Genomic DNA, 15,080 nt, shown 5'->3' with positions numbered 1-15,080 from the left:
AGATACTTACCCCTTCCTCAGATATTACAATAATACATACATTATTGTCTGTATGGTTCGACATAAGTGATTTGACCAATGCAACTATTACATTTATCTATTTTATGCATAAGAATGCAAGGTTTGGTACAAGGAAATATCCAATATTCATCTGTTGAAATGACATTGAATGACAATATAATTTTGTAATTTTTGTTCATCTTTAGTGAACCGTAGTATACAGGATTGCAATTAGAGTCAATACCACAGCTCCTATTTAACAATAAGATGCATCATTACATTTGAAATTGTAGATAAAGACACAAAATTGTATGTTGTTACTCTGTATTAGCAAAGTGTACAATATTAAAAGGTTGTCTGGCAGAGATCGCTTGAAGTAATAAGACTTCCTTGTGTACCCTCATTAAGTTACAACTTGTCAATTTAATTATTCTTTTTGGTGTACAAATGAAGAGTATTCTGTCATTATTCTATGTATAAAACAAAAGTAAGTTGGTGTTTTATGAATACTTAAATCTAAAAACAGTCTTCTTTCTTCGGCTTCAGGTACAATATAAAATGAAACACTCGATCACAGTTTTACCAAGTCATTTATCTTAATTAATCATAAACTAAAATTATAATTTAACTTTTCAGTTAAGTCCTTACACCTATTTATATTCGTGAGGATGAATAAATGTGACTTGATTTTTTCGTGAATTTTCTCAAAACAGAAATGTATGTAACTTATACATAAGGAAATAGAAATAATTAAAACTTTTATAAGTATAGTAGAGCACGATATTGAAATTCTACTGTAAGTACAAAAAAAAGTAACTTTTTATAAATCAACAAAAAACGCGTAAAGTGCTTTTATTGCAATCTTATTACATTGCACCACAAGTGCTACAGTTTATTATGATCAATGTCTGTGTTACATTCAAAACATAACCAAGTCACACACATACGCAATGCATTGAAGTTAATAAAAAAATATAAGTAGGGTACAGGCCCTTAGTTCAGCATTTCTGAACTTAAAAACACAGTCTAACTTTTGTAGACATAGGCTATAATATATGTATAGCCAGTTTAAATATTATATTCTTGTCTATTTCTTATTTTTCACGAGTCTATTCAGCTCCACACCACAACACTCACGAAAAAACCAAATGACCATATTTAACATCCACACCCCCAATTTATCTACATGTAGATAAAATTGAACCGACACAGACTCTGCGACAACGAAGATATAATCGGCCCGTATCCCTGAGCGTTGTCATACAACTCGAACAGTGGCGCCGCCACAAGCTTGTAGTTTTTGGGCACAGCGAACAGGGCCCGGTCTTGCAGTTGTACTAGGAAGAGACGTTTGTGCTCTTTTGGCTTCGTGATGTGGGGAGGGATGTACGGGTATTGGGGCGGCTCGAAGTTTGGGCGCCACCAGTTGCCTGCAAGAATAGAATAAAATAGAATTTTATTCAACGTAATATTATGCAATTATTTGCAGATTGCCAAGTTTATGAGTCATTTCAAAATGGCTCAGAAAAAGGGGGTTGAAAACTTTAGCATAATATGGCTTGGTAGGTGCTTAAGAGAGAACAGCTTTAAAAATATACTGAAGAAACAGCTTCTGCCCATTTTATAGACAACAAACCTCTGATGTATTAGATTTCTAAGAATAAGGGCACTTTAGCATAGATCTAGGATATGCCAAACTGAAGGAAGGCAATTATCCCACCAGAAAATAAAAGGGAGCAGCTAGGCACCTCAGCCAACCACAAAGGTGAATTCATTAATAAACAAACTTGTTAGGTAGTACATAATATTATGTCAAAAGCATACCGATAGTGTCCTCGATGACCCACTCCTGCTTGACACCGTCCTGCCGCCCCAGCGTCTCCGTCAGCAGCCGCTTCAGACCCTCAATCTCATCCTGGAAATGGGAGATACAACATTTTTTAGTTATGACAAATAGCTGTTGGAAGGTAAATAAAAAGATGGAATACAAATCAGTGACACTGTAATGAGGGGATTTTTATTAAAAGAGGCAAATAACAAAAGGAGAGCAAAAGAGGGATCTAGGAGGGAAAGATCTATACTATTAATCCCTGCACACAGGCATTTTATAAAATTTCCCTTGCTTTCTCAGGGAGGACTGTCAGATTCTAGTGCTACTTAACCCACCAGGAAGAATGTTTAATGCTTGAACCTTTGCTTATATTTGATACCATATAATACACCACTAAATGCCAGTGGCTAGAACTATTCATAGGGTTTTTTTTTTCATAGGGTTAGAAATATTTTAAGTAGTGGCAAAGGATTTAATACACAAAATTCACAGATTCCTTTTTCTGCATCTCTTGCATAAAGTATGGACACAACAGTACACATAGCAGTATCTATCCTCACCTCGCCAGGGTTGAGCTCTCCGCCGGGCAGCTTGAAGAATGCGGTCCCGAGCTGCAGCAGCAACACGTGCGGGAGACCGTGCTCGTGCACCAGCAGGACTCCTTCCACTGACCTGGAATATTAACAAGACGTGATAATGATTAGAGAAGAAGAGAGTGGTTGGGTTACCACCACCGAACATTTACAATCCACAGCGCAGCGGGGTTTTAAGGGTGTTATCTGATTAGCTATGGCTACCAGCCAGGCAGAAGTTTATAACCAACTAAAATACTGGATGTACTCAGCAAAATTATGGAGCCAACAGAAAAGTTAGGTTATGTTTTGTTTACAACAAAAACCCACGGCATTTCATGTTTAACTCAAAGATGCTTTCGTGATACACAAAATATACTGGAAATAATACCTCCTCATGCCAATTTTCACAAACTCCTCCCTCATTCTTTGGAATCTGGCTGGAACTGACGCATCTTTTTCAAACAGCGGTTCTTTGGTCCCGAATGTGTAATTCGTCAGGGGATATAGATTTATCGACCTATTAATGGTTAGACTAGAGTTGTTTTGGCTGTTCTGGTGCTGAACTCCTGGCCTGTTGCCTGCCCATGGCTTATTTCCTGGTGCACCCTGAACCGCCGCCATAATTCTGATATTATACCTAAATCACAGATTCCGCCACTGAATTTATAAATGAAATAGACAAACTATGTTGATTACTATGTGAATTATAAGTTGCAGGCTGTATTTTAACGTAAAATATGAAAAATGCAACGATAAATAATCACAGCGTCTTTTGCTCACTCGTCAGCCATGACAGTTTAGTGATGGGAAAAAAGAAGCGGTACGGTCAGTGCGGTTAGTTACTAAGATAATCGAATCGGTAAAAGTTATTCAAGTGGTTAAGTGAGCTTTGTCGTCAGATTGCCTGAAAATAAAGTTGATGTTGAACCATATCATGGATATCAATAACCAGCCTCTATTGCTCAACTCGTACTGCTTATTCTGAGATTAAGAAGTTATAACTATCACAGATTAAAAATTGACAGCTCAGCCACAGATTAAGCTAGATCAGCTGAAACTGTCATTGGTTCATGAAATTTTTACACTTTGTATTTGTTTTTGTTGGGGATTTGTTTGTATTTTGTTGAATTTATGTATTTCTAGGTCTGCCGCAATGTCCCAACAGTTAGAACTTCTTACAGAGAACCCGGGGCAATGGACAGCAGTCCTATATGTAACCCCAGAAATACAGAAAAAAGAGATCAAACCATTTGTCGCTTGTAAGTTTTCAGTTTCTGCTTATCTAGATAATTTGAGAAGCCGTTAGTATCCAGACTAAGGCGCCGTAGACCCGGGTACGATCCCCCGCCGTGGCAGCCGATAGATGATGGTAAAAGCCCTCTTTAGATTATAATTTAAACAAATTGTTTCAGTGTCTATAAAAGAGCTGGAAGGCACACCAGACAGCAGAACATCCAGTCTGGTGAACGTGGACAAGTTTGCGGCAGTCCGCGCCGTGGTCCGGCACGTGGCACGGAGCAGAACCGCTACAAAGGAGCCATGGCAGTTGGATGATGTGCAGACGTTTCTGGAAGGGCTTAGGTAAGGGCACAAGCCCACATACACGGTGACTATTGCAAAAGTGGTGTAAGAGAGCTGAAAGGGGGTCATTTTGTACAGATTCTCTACAACCACTTTTGTAAAATCAAGAAAAAAAAAGTTTATAAAACAGACTAATGTACCTATCCTATATCCTATGTAGTCTCATGATTTTCATCCTCATTAATGTTAAAGTGGCATTTTGGGTATGCCCGAAAAAACAAACGTAATATTAATGGTCAATGCCCATTTCATTTGGAATAGGACCAACATTTGCACTTATCAAAAAATATTGGTTAATTTGTTCCAATGTGTTAGCCTACCAAACTACCTACATAAAGCATGAAAGTTCACATAACCTCAACATTGTCAGGTTCACACCAGAATGCATAGCAGAGCTGTCTCCGCTGCTCTGCGCTGATCAGATCTACTCGGCGCTCCCAAGACACCTGCGTGTGCTGCCCGGTCTGGCGGGGCTGCAGTGGAGGATTGATGTGTCTTTGAGGTATATGCCTTTTTTTTGACATAACATTATCAGGTTGGGTGTAAGCTTCCTTTTGTGTACTTGATGTAAGTACTGTTTTTCATTTCTGTGCCACTCTTGACCACTGTTTCACTGCAAGACTTTAGACTACCAACACCTCTTCAACTGTCTCTAGGTGACCATTCTTTGGCCGCCTTTGGTATCATCCCCCCAACAAATATTTGGGTGTAATTTTTTATCACAAAACAGTGGCTGGTGATCGAACCTAGGGCCCTCAGCATAGGAATCAAAGTCACCACCCTCACAACTACTCCATCTCATCTTCATCATCATCACCAGCCGATATCTCGCGCTCATAACCTAACCAACCAATCACAATTCACCACCCTTTCTTCCAGCCAATCAAACCTCGCCACCGCTACCGACTCGCCAACGCCGGCCAATCAGATCTACGCGCGTTCTACTCACGTCATTCTGACTTTACAACTGACAGATGGGCAGACAACCACATACAGGTTGTCCATAGCTAAGTTTCATGAGCTGAGGTATGTCGTAGCTAGTTGTTTAAAAAGTGTTATAGTGCTGGAGAGACGGAAGTGTATGAGGCGAGACTGACACAGGACTGGTTGGGGGTAGGTACAGGGTTAATCAGGGAATATAATTTATTTAACGTAAATTTTACAATTATACAGGATGTTGCAAAAAGGGTATACTAAGCCGAAACCTACATGTGCAGCATGTTATATCTGAGCCGAAATCACAATTTCAAAATTCGCGAAAAAAAAATCCGTTTCGGCTTAATATACCCTTTTTGCAACACCCTGTATCTTGTTGATCGTCAATATTATGGAGTCTACCACCATTTCACAAAGGCTCAGTCATTGAGGAGAAGAAATGGCTACAGAAACTCCTTAAGTATATTATCACGCTGAAAATCAAACCTTGATTCATTGCAATAAGGTTCATTTTTGCATATCATGAAAATCTACTCTCCTTTTCGAGCCGGTCTGTGTGAATGGACCTTAAAGTGTTTGTAGTGATGGTGATGACCGTATAGTATTAGTGAACTACTATGAAAAAATCAACTACAGTGCCACAAACTTATCTGTTCCGGTGACAGCTCAGATAAATCCTAACTTCCTAACTAATATTATAAACGCGAAAGTAACTGTGTCTGTCTGTCTGTTACTCTTTCACGCCAAAACTACTGAACGGATTTGAATGAAATTTCGTATACATACGGTCTAGCTAGACCCTGGGAAAGAACATAGGCTACTTTTTATCCCGGAATTCCCACGGGAAAACTTTTTAAGACGAAGCGAAGCGCGCGGGAACAGCTAGTGTCTAATATTTCTTAATTCTATAAGATTTTATGTTTGCTGGTATTGTTAATTCGCTCTTGCGGTAATAATAAACCCATCTAATCTTTTACAATATACAATTCATTAGTAAGTAATGAGATATGGATCAATTTAGTTCGCTCTCACCGGAACAGATAAGTTTGTCGCACTATAATGGAAAGAGAGCAGTGACAGTGGCAGTGGTCAACTCACGTGAATTGCACTGTACACTTGTCCAAAATTAATAATGCACATGCAGATCTTCACGCCCGAATCATTAAATCGTAAGAGCCTTAAAAAAACTCTTGCATTTTGCACCTTGTTCGAAAGAAATAGGAGTCAATATCATGTGTCACATAATCGAAAACAACCGATCTGTCAAAGATTTCTATGCGCATTATCAATTTTGGAGCACTGTACCTATGTTTATTTTGATAGTAAGAGCGATTCCGATCACCAATACACAAAACCTACAAAAGCAATAAGAAAATTAAACTTTCTTAGAATAAATCTTAAATTGTTGTAATTAAATAGTTATCTACTAATATTGCATAGATTTTAGAAAATTATCATTGTTACTAGTTATAATGTTAAATTACGCTGGATCGAAAACCTTCCATGTACATAGATTCTGACAGTACCTAGACTTGTTTATGAATACCTAGCACGGGGTGCAAGACGATCACGTCAAGACGTGATAAAAGTTTTCCGATGCACTCGCTCAAAGCCGCGCGATATGAGTGAGTGTCACGTCTTGGCGTGCGCGTCTTGCGTCCCATGCTAGGCTTAGTTAGGATTGATTATTTATAAATTATACCAATTATGAAATATAAATAATAATAATAATTAATCCGAAGCTTATTGGATAATTTAATTACTTACCGGTCTAAGGCCTAAGGTCCTCGGCCCAGCGACATATATTTTGCATAATATTATAAAAATACGTAATTATTTTAGGTAACCTATAAGTAGATCCCTGAACACTCCACGTATCTCTTTCTTGGGCCTGCTCACACCATTCCGTGTTAAAATTGTCCAAGTCGTCCCGCCATCTCTTTCTTGGTCTGCCTCTGCGCCGGCGGCCGTTGTTGGGTATCCATTTGGTGGCATTTTTTGCCCACCTCTCCGGCTGCAGTGTTCAGGGAGAGACCTTTGCCCAGCAGTGGGACACTAGAGGTTAAGAAAAATAAAAAAAATAAGTAGATATTAATAATATTAATATCGAACTCTTATTATGAATCTTGTGATCTTTAACTAATAATATAAAATGTAAACCCTATCCATTCCATTGCGTTTAGAGCATTAAAGTGCCTCCTTAAGTTTAAAATCGTGTTTAAATAAAATATATTTTGATTAACATTTGCGTTATTTAACTTTAAAAATACGTACAGTGCTCCAAAATTGATAATGCGCATAGAAATCTTTGACAGATCGGTTGTTTTCGATTATGTGACACATGATATTGACTCCTATTTCTTTTGTAAGTGTTTTTTTAAGGCTCTTACGATTTAATGATTCGGATGTGAAGATCTGCATGTGCATTATTAATTTTGGACAAGTGTACAGAGGTTTTAAATTTTTTTAAGAATAGTACCTAAGCCGAAACCAAGTAAAAACGTCTAAGCATATCTACATAGTTAAATTTATGTGTAAAAAAATATTAACTGAACTTTCGACTTACTGGGTAAGTACTATTTTTGAAACACCTGTAAGTACCTATACGACGGACGACCGAATGGCGTAGTGGTTAGCGACCCGAGCCGATGGTCCCGGGTTCGATTCCCGGCTGGGGCAGACATTTGTTTAAACACAGATATTTGTTCTCGGGTCTTGGATGTGCCCGTAAAATGGCAATAGGCCCGCCCCCTATTACATTGGGATTAACATAACACTCTGGCGAAAAGTGGGTGCAGCAATGCACCTCTGCCTACCCCGCAAGGGAGAACGTACAAGGCGTGAGTGCGTGTGTAAGTACCTATACTTACCTAAATTTCATCCAATTCAGTAAAGCAACACTACTGCAGTGCCTACATCACAAAAATTATAATTTCCTTAACCTGATTACCAGTGCAACTTGCAAAACGATAGAAACTAGGGGAGTGTTAACCAAATTGCAAAACACAGACCCTTGACAAAACTTTAACTTGCATTTTAGCAATGGACTCTAGGCTTTCCTACCCAGGTATTAAGGTGTGTAGTGATGTTTTGGTGAAGAATGTCCCCTACTGCACTAGTTACTCTAGTAATTCACATTTTGATGGTGGTTCTTGAGATGATGCTGGGACAACACGACGGCTGCGGTACTATGGTGTGTTGGTGTCTTTGGATTGTGGTTAAGTCGAAGATAACTCTAACTCAGTAGGTAACTAGGTGGCATATTGTGTATTTTTTATGTTTAGTTTATTTTAAAAAACTGCGAGTATGTTAACTTGCGTTACCTTTTCGGCATCGTACGGAACGGACGCGTCGCATTCAGTATTCTTTGTATAGAAATTCACACAAGTGCGTCCACTTCATCGGCATTGCCGATGCATTTATCCATAAATTTATGAAAATCCATTTGGTCCGATACGTACGATAGGTACGATAGGAAGGTTTAGGTTCATATTTGTCCACTAACCTATCTCGAAAACTAGCATCAATAATCAACAAAAAAATAACTATACAATAAATCTAAACACACCAGAACAGAGAACCGTAGTACCCCTCCACCGACAACCCTATATTTGAGGGGTCGTTTCTACATTTAGCCCTCGCGCAATATCAGATGTCCTGCCATCTCTTTCTAACAGAGGGGAAACTGTATATGACCGTCTCTTTCCCTCTCCGATGGTGGCGTAGCTGTTTCGCGCTGGGTTGCCAACTTAGCCGTTTTGCGGCTAGATCTAGTTTTTTTTTCTAATCTTATTTGTTTTGGTTATTATTTTGACATGTGGTTCTAAGTTGTTAATGTAATTATCATGATTTGTATATTAATATGGTAAATTTTCTACTAATTGTTTATTTTTTATTGCGATTTAATCTGTGAAATACCTACTTATGACAAAATTAAATTAATTAGGTACTAAAGGTATTTCTATTTTCGGCCTTTTTTTTACAGCGACTGTTCTCTTGGTAATTTGTCCTACATCTAGCCCGACCTAGCCCCTTTTAGGTAGATACTAGGTAAGCGTCCACTTATCAGTAACATACGTACCGGACCAAAAGGATTTTCTTAAATGTATCAAGAAACGGCATCGTCGACAATGCCAATGAAGTACTTAGTCCCCTTTGTGTGAATTTCTATACCTACTACAAAGAATACTCAATGCGATGCGTCCGTTACGTACGATGCCGAAAGCTGAATACTTCCCATTTAGGTTCCTCAAAATAAATGCCGGCATTAGTAAACCTAGTATGGCAACACTGGTTTCGCGCGCTAAATCGATTTTCTACTCCGCTTTTCCCAAACCCACGAGTGCCGTCAGTGTGTATGAAAAATTGTGGAAATACAGTGTTTTATCCGTGTTTTTAGCTCAAAAACTGTGCAAGAGATAGTTTGAAGTGGTTTTCTGTGTGATCCTTCTTAGATTTGCTGGTCTTTGAGTCCTTATTTGGAGGATTGGGGTCCGAAGAGGATAAGGTAGGTTTTGGAGTCTCCTGTTTTTCTTTCGGCGAAAATGTGACTAGTGTTTGGGCTTTGAACGTGCTGTTGTGGACCTACGGTTTATTTTTAAGAGAATTAGTTAATAGATTTATATTTTTAAGAATTTTATCGGTAGTAAGTAGTTACCAAGGTAGAAAAAAACCATTAGGAAGGTTTATTTTTAGATATAAGTAGGTAAGTAAGTAGTTACAAAGCCTAATGTAAGCCGAAACAATATGCGTAAAGTCTGTTTTTTTAAATCTCAGATACTAAATTGACAGATTCTGAATGGTTCATCAACAGTCGATTGTCCCACGATTAACTGCCAGTTTCAATAACTCTATCTATAGCTGACAGTTACTTTCATACTATTAATATGTCAAAATCAATCATAGTACCTACTGGCAGCTTATACAAGTAAACCACGTATCTCTGACTGGCAGCAATCGGTAGATAAGGTCGTGAAACTGGCAGTAACGCTGAGTTTCAGAAAGGAACTTTAAGCTAATGATGACCTTAAATGTATACCTGCCTTGCTTCGACAGTATACGGACAGAAAGAGACAGACATATATTTAATGCCGACATTAGCTTAAAGTGCCTTTCTGCAACTCAGCGTAGTGACGTATCTTCTATTGGCGCATATTGACGAGACAATCGACTATTGATGAACCGTTCAGAATCTGTGAATTTAGTACTTATCTGAGATTAAAAAACAGACTTCAGGTAAATACTTATACCTAATACTTTCAGATCGTTGTAAACAGCCCCCATACTTACATTCATATTTAGATACAGGATAGCTTAGTTACAAACCTTTTTTTTATGATTTTCTTATTTTAAACTATAACTTTCAACCTTAGACAAGTAACTGCCATACTTTATCTATGGGTGCTTCGCTTGCAGTTACTTATATGGCGGATGCATAGGTTTGGGCACCGGAAATTGCCAGTTTCGAGGCGACAGACTCTCCTCCCCTCCCTAATTTCGGTGTAAGGGGTGCAGTCTAGACCAAATTACGTTATCTAGCTATTAAAATACCTATATAAGACATGTTTTTGTAAATAAGTACTAGATAGGTACTTTCGTCTTACATGCATGTAAAACATTAAATACTTACCCAGGTATCTTACAAAATATATTATGTGAACCCACACCATAAAGTAATAGATAGGTACCTGCTATTATACCTTCAGACCCTACCGTTGGAAGATAGACAGTTTTAACACCTGTAAATCTAATACTTAAAAATGTCTGGAAAATTAATAAAGCGTTTTGAAAAACACTGACTCTCCTTTTACCTAAGTATATCAAACTACCCATGTTTTAATACGGCCCATTACGGCACAATAAGTGCGTAGGTAGTCATACGTCGTTTAAACCTAAAGTGGGGGAAAAACTATCAAAGCTGTCCTCTTCACTTACCCTCAATAGGGCACGAGGGAAGCGTGTTAAATATTGTGCAGAAACTCAGAATAATAACTTCCTAGGTGAAAAACAACAAACGCCAGGTTATGGGGGGAAATGTGACAGCAAAGAGATTGTGGACGCGGCGTGTGGCGCTAGTGGTGGTAGAGTCTTCATCTTTATAGTAAAAGTCTGGTTTTTAATCTCAGATAAATTGACAGATTCTGACTGAACGGCTCATCAACAGACGATTGTACCTATACCTACGTGACTGTTGATGAACCGTTCAGAATATGTCAATGGGCAATGTCCGAAAAAAAACGACAACGCTCATAATTTTTCTGATGATATGAATAACCCTCCGTATCATCCTAAAAAAAAATCAGATTTTTTCATATAATAATAAAAACTTTTAAAGTTTCAATAAACGGGGATTCCACGGAGGTCAAGACTTTTTCCATCGTCTCTCTCATGTCTGTTGACAGACAGACAGGTAGACAGGCAGACAGACAGACAGACACACTTTCGCATTTATAATATTAGTTAGGATTAGGATTTATAGTTAATCAAATGTGTGTCCATTATAAAATAAAACTTAAAAAATTAAGAACACTGGAAAAATAATAATAAATATGTATATAACTACTATGTAAATAAAATCTCACGCATATTTTTTATCCAACCTGCACGCGTGTAATGGCATTTTTTATTCAGCCCATGAGTGTTTTGTTTCGCGTCTGTTGACAGCGGCTGAATGGCAGACTCCCTTTGCCATTTTGCGTGATCATTGAGAAAAAAGTGCGTACAGTTCTTTGAACCTTGCCCTTGCGTGGGGGCTTAGAATAATGACGTTCCCTCGTTTTCCGTTGAGGGTGGGGGTGGATTTAGTTTTTTCCGTAGTTCCTTGATGGTTTTTTCGAGTTGTAAAGTTTCCGGTTGTAGGAAAAGTAGGAAGATAAAGCATCTATGTTAGTAGGTACACGTAAAGTCTGTTTTTTAATCTCAGATACTAAAATGACAGATTCTGAAATCAACAGTCGATTGTCCCTCCAATAGAACGATAGGCCACTTAATCGCGGTACAATCGACTTTTAATAAACATCATGAACCGTTCTGAGAGATTAAAAAACGGACTTTAGGTGCTAGTCTCAATTTAAAATAAATATAGTACTTACCTAGTAAAGTGCAAAATTTTTATATTCCACCTCCAGTTTCCACTTCTCCCACACATACCACCCCATACCTTTATGCCTATATAAATAAGGTTGCTTTCCGCAGCGGACGTCATGCCGGCGCGGTGGTGGTGAGATGGACGCGCTCGAGATGGAACCCATTGGCAAATATAAGGCGGACAGGAACGGATCCGCTAAAGGTGAGTAGGCCTAGCATGGGGCGCAAGACATGCACGACAAGACGTGACAAAAAGATTGGCTTTGAGAGTAGGTAAGGAAAACTTTTGTCACGTCTTGGCGTGCGCGTCTTGCACCCCGTGCTAGGGCTTCAGGGTGAGATTTTGCCAGTGAGTGACCTACCTAATAGAAGCTGGCTGGTAGATAACTACCAGATAATATATAGGTAATAATATAATAATATGATAGAAGGGTGGATTTCAACAAGTCCTAAAAAATCTTCATTTCCGTGGACTTTTTTATCTTTAGGTTTTTTATATTGTAAAAGCGCTTTTATTAAAGTTTTTGATAATGTTAGTGTTCTTACTTAATGGTAAGCAGATAAGTTAAAAACTTAACGAGATACAGATGATCAAAAATTTCGTGCCACGGCGATGACACATGCGTTCACGGCAATGAAATAAGCGTCCACGGCAATGAAAAAAAACATCCACGGCAATGAAACTAACGTCCACGGCAATGAAAGAACTGTGCTATGTATATGAAAGAATCAATCCACTGCAATAAAAAAAAAACTGTGAGCGAAACGCAAACTTAGACAGATTATGTATGGTAGAAATATTTGGATAAATATTGGAACGAAAGAAAGAACGACAGTATGTATAAAATAATAAAGAATGTAGTATGGAATTCTTTAAGTAGTATAATGGGGTTCGTATTGCGACTTATAAAAACGAAATGTTTAATTTCACATTAATATCGTTCACAACATATAATTAACCTTACCTATTATAACATCTACGAGTATATTTTCATAAAGTATAATATTATACATGTTGCCAGTGATGACCTACGGTGCCGAGACGTGGTCTTTAGGCCTCTTAAATAGGCTCGGAGTCACCCAGCGAGCTATGGAAAGGGCTATGCTCGGCGTATCTCTACGTGATCGAATCAGAAATGAAGACATCCGTAGAAGAACCAAAGTAACCGACATGGCCTATCGAGTCAGTATGCTGAAATGGCAGTGGGCCGGACATATTGCTCGAAGGACTGATGGTCGGTGGAGCAGAAGAGTCCTCGAGTGGAGACCAAGTACCGGCAAGCGCAGCGTTGGGTGGCCCCCCGCGAGATGGAGGAACGATATAGTCAAGTCGGCGGGGAAGCACTGGATGCGGGCCGCCTCCGATCGGACAAGGTGGAAATCATTGGGGGAGGCCTATGTTCAGCAGTGGACGTCCTATGGCTGAGATGATGATGATGATGATGATGATGATGATGATAATATTATACAGTATATGAACTGTTAATTTTATGTAAAGTTCATAAAATATATTATGATATGACATGATCTGTGCTGAATTACAAATCACCGAACAAACCACCAAAAGCACCAAAACCTAAAGATAGGTGCAGTTAGGTGCACATGTTCGTCAACAGCGAAGTGGGCGCAGCATGTGCACTTAACCGCTTCTCCACGCTTACGTCATCGCACCTATCTTAAGGTTTTGGTGCTAGGGGTTTTGATGGTGTTGTGTAATTTTACACAGATTACCTACGTGATATGATAATATAATATATATAATATTTTATGAGCTCTATGCTAAATGAAAGTATATTTTAATTGATATAATAATACGAAATGTATTTTATCATCATCAGCCTTTAATCATCCACTGCTGGACATAGGTCTCTCTCAAGGAGCGCCAAAAACACTCGGTCCTCGGCCTTCCTAATTCCAGCTACTACCGGCTATCTGCCTAAGCTTGCACATTTTGACAGCTATGTCGGTAACCTTAGTCCTGTGACGGATAACCTATTTTCTGATACGATCCATTAGAGAAACCCCAAGCGTAGTTCTCTCCATAGCACGCTGAGTGACTTTAAAACGGTGGACTAGTCCCACTGTCAGTGTCTACGTCTCTGCACCATACGTCATCACTGGCAGGGTGTACTGGTTGAAGACCTTTGTCTTCAGGCTTTGAGGAATGGCCGAGGAGCATATATATGTGACGATGATTCCCGAATGCAGCCCAACCCAGTTAGATGCGCTTTTCAGCCTCCTTGTCGAAATTGCTTCTGCCTAGCCGAATAGTCTGCTTGAGGTAGACATAAAGTTGTCTCACCAACGATCACCGGCTCCCGTTTGATGTGAACATTCTACATGACTTTCTTCTTGCCCAAGTTCATACCAAGGCCTACACGTTGGCAAGCAGCATTTAGGCTACTTAGCATCCAGCTGAGTTCCTGCGGAGATATATATTCTATGCTATTCTATTATCTGCTGGGGGTGTAAGTACCTGCACCTGGCTCTCTCGAATGGAACCTTTGTGCATATACCCAAGGTCTAAACTGCCTTTTTAATTTTGGAACAATTCCGACCACGCTGGTCCACTGCGGGTCGGTGGGTTCACATATCTAGATGTGCTAAATCTAGATATGCAAAAATATCCTGACGATGTTTTCCTTCACCGTAAGAGCGATGGTATACATTGTACTTAAATTTAAAGAACTCATTGGTACATGTCAGCGCCGAGATTTCCACCCGCATCTCCGGCATGAGAAGCGAGCGCTTGAGCTAAAACAGATCTTATTCATACATAACGTTAATTATAATACTTATTTTGTGATTGATATTAATGATAAATTATACATTTAGTTTTTATATATTGCGATACGCGCCCGTTTTATCGAACTGAAAAAAGAGGTAATTTGACAAGTCCTGTAGGTAATTTCAGTGATCGGTATTACCTGTATTAGGTATGTACAAAAGATGGTAAATATATTTTTATTTGCCTGATCATACATTTTTATTTTATTTTTTACATACTATGGCGATGAAAACTAATGTCACGGAAATGAATAACCTGGCCACGGAAATGAATAACCTTGCCA

General features: G+C 38.9%; 3 protein-coding genes across 3 annotated transcripts in view; 2 read left to right on the top strand and 1 right to left on the bottom strand.

Moving 5' to 3' along the window:
- Positions 1-571: 571 nt before the first annotated feature.
- LOC105385015 (cleavage and polyadenylation specificity factor subunit 5) lies at positions 572-3,221 on the bottom strand. Its single transcript, XM_038116451.2, has 4 exons — positions 2,795-3,221; positions 2,392-2,503; positions 1,825-1,915; positions 572-1,430 (listed from the first exon to the last, which is right to left on the bottom strand). Exons 1-4 carry the CDS (start codon positions 3,025-3,027, stop codon positions 1,183-1,185), a joined length of 684 nt encoding a protein of 227 aa, XP_037972379.1. The 5' UTR covers positions 3,028-3,221; the 3' UTR covers positions 572-1,182.
- Positions 3,222-3,462: 241 nt separating this feature from the next.
- On the top strand, positions 3,463-5,215 carry LOC105385014 (COMM domain-containing protein 5-like). Its single transcript, XM_048624117.1, has 4 exons — positions 3,463-3,665; positions 3,819-3,987; positions 4,358-4,489; positions 4,867-5,215. Exons 1-4 carry the CDS (start codon positions 3,560-3,562, stop codon positions 5,081-5,083), a joined length of 624 nt encoding a protein of 207 aa, XP_048480074.1. The 5' UTR covers positions 3,463-3,559; the 3' UTR covers positions 5,084-5,215.
- Positions 5,216-9,224: 4,009 nt separating this feature from the next.
- Positions 9,225-15,080, top strand: part of LOC105397679 — a 52,498-nt gene continuing 46,642 nt past the window's right edge. The window contains exons 1-2 of the mRNA XM_048624184.1: positions 9,225-9,430; positions 12,118-12,211. Of these exons, the coding sequence (XP_048480141.1) occupies positions 12,148-12,211 (64 nt within the window). The 5' untranslated portion in view covers positions 9,225-9,430; positions 12,118-12,147. The remainder of the gene's footprint in view (positions 9,431-12,117; positions 12,212-15,080) is intronic.

This window comes from Plutella xylostella, chromosome 11 (genome assembly GCF_932276165.1).
Source record: "Plutella xylostella chromosome 11, ilPluXylo3.1, whole genome shotgun sequence".
Taxonomy (NCBI): Eukaryota; Metazoa; Arthropoda; class Insecta; order Lepidoptera; family Plutellidae; genus Plutella; species Plutella xylostella.
This window is presented reverse-complemented; position numbering and strand designations above follow the sequence as displayed.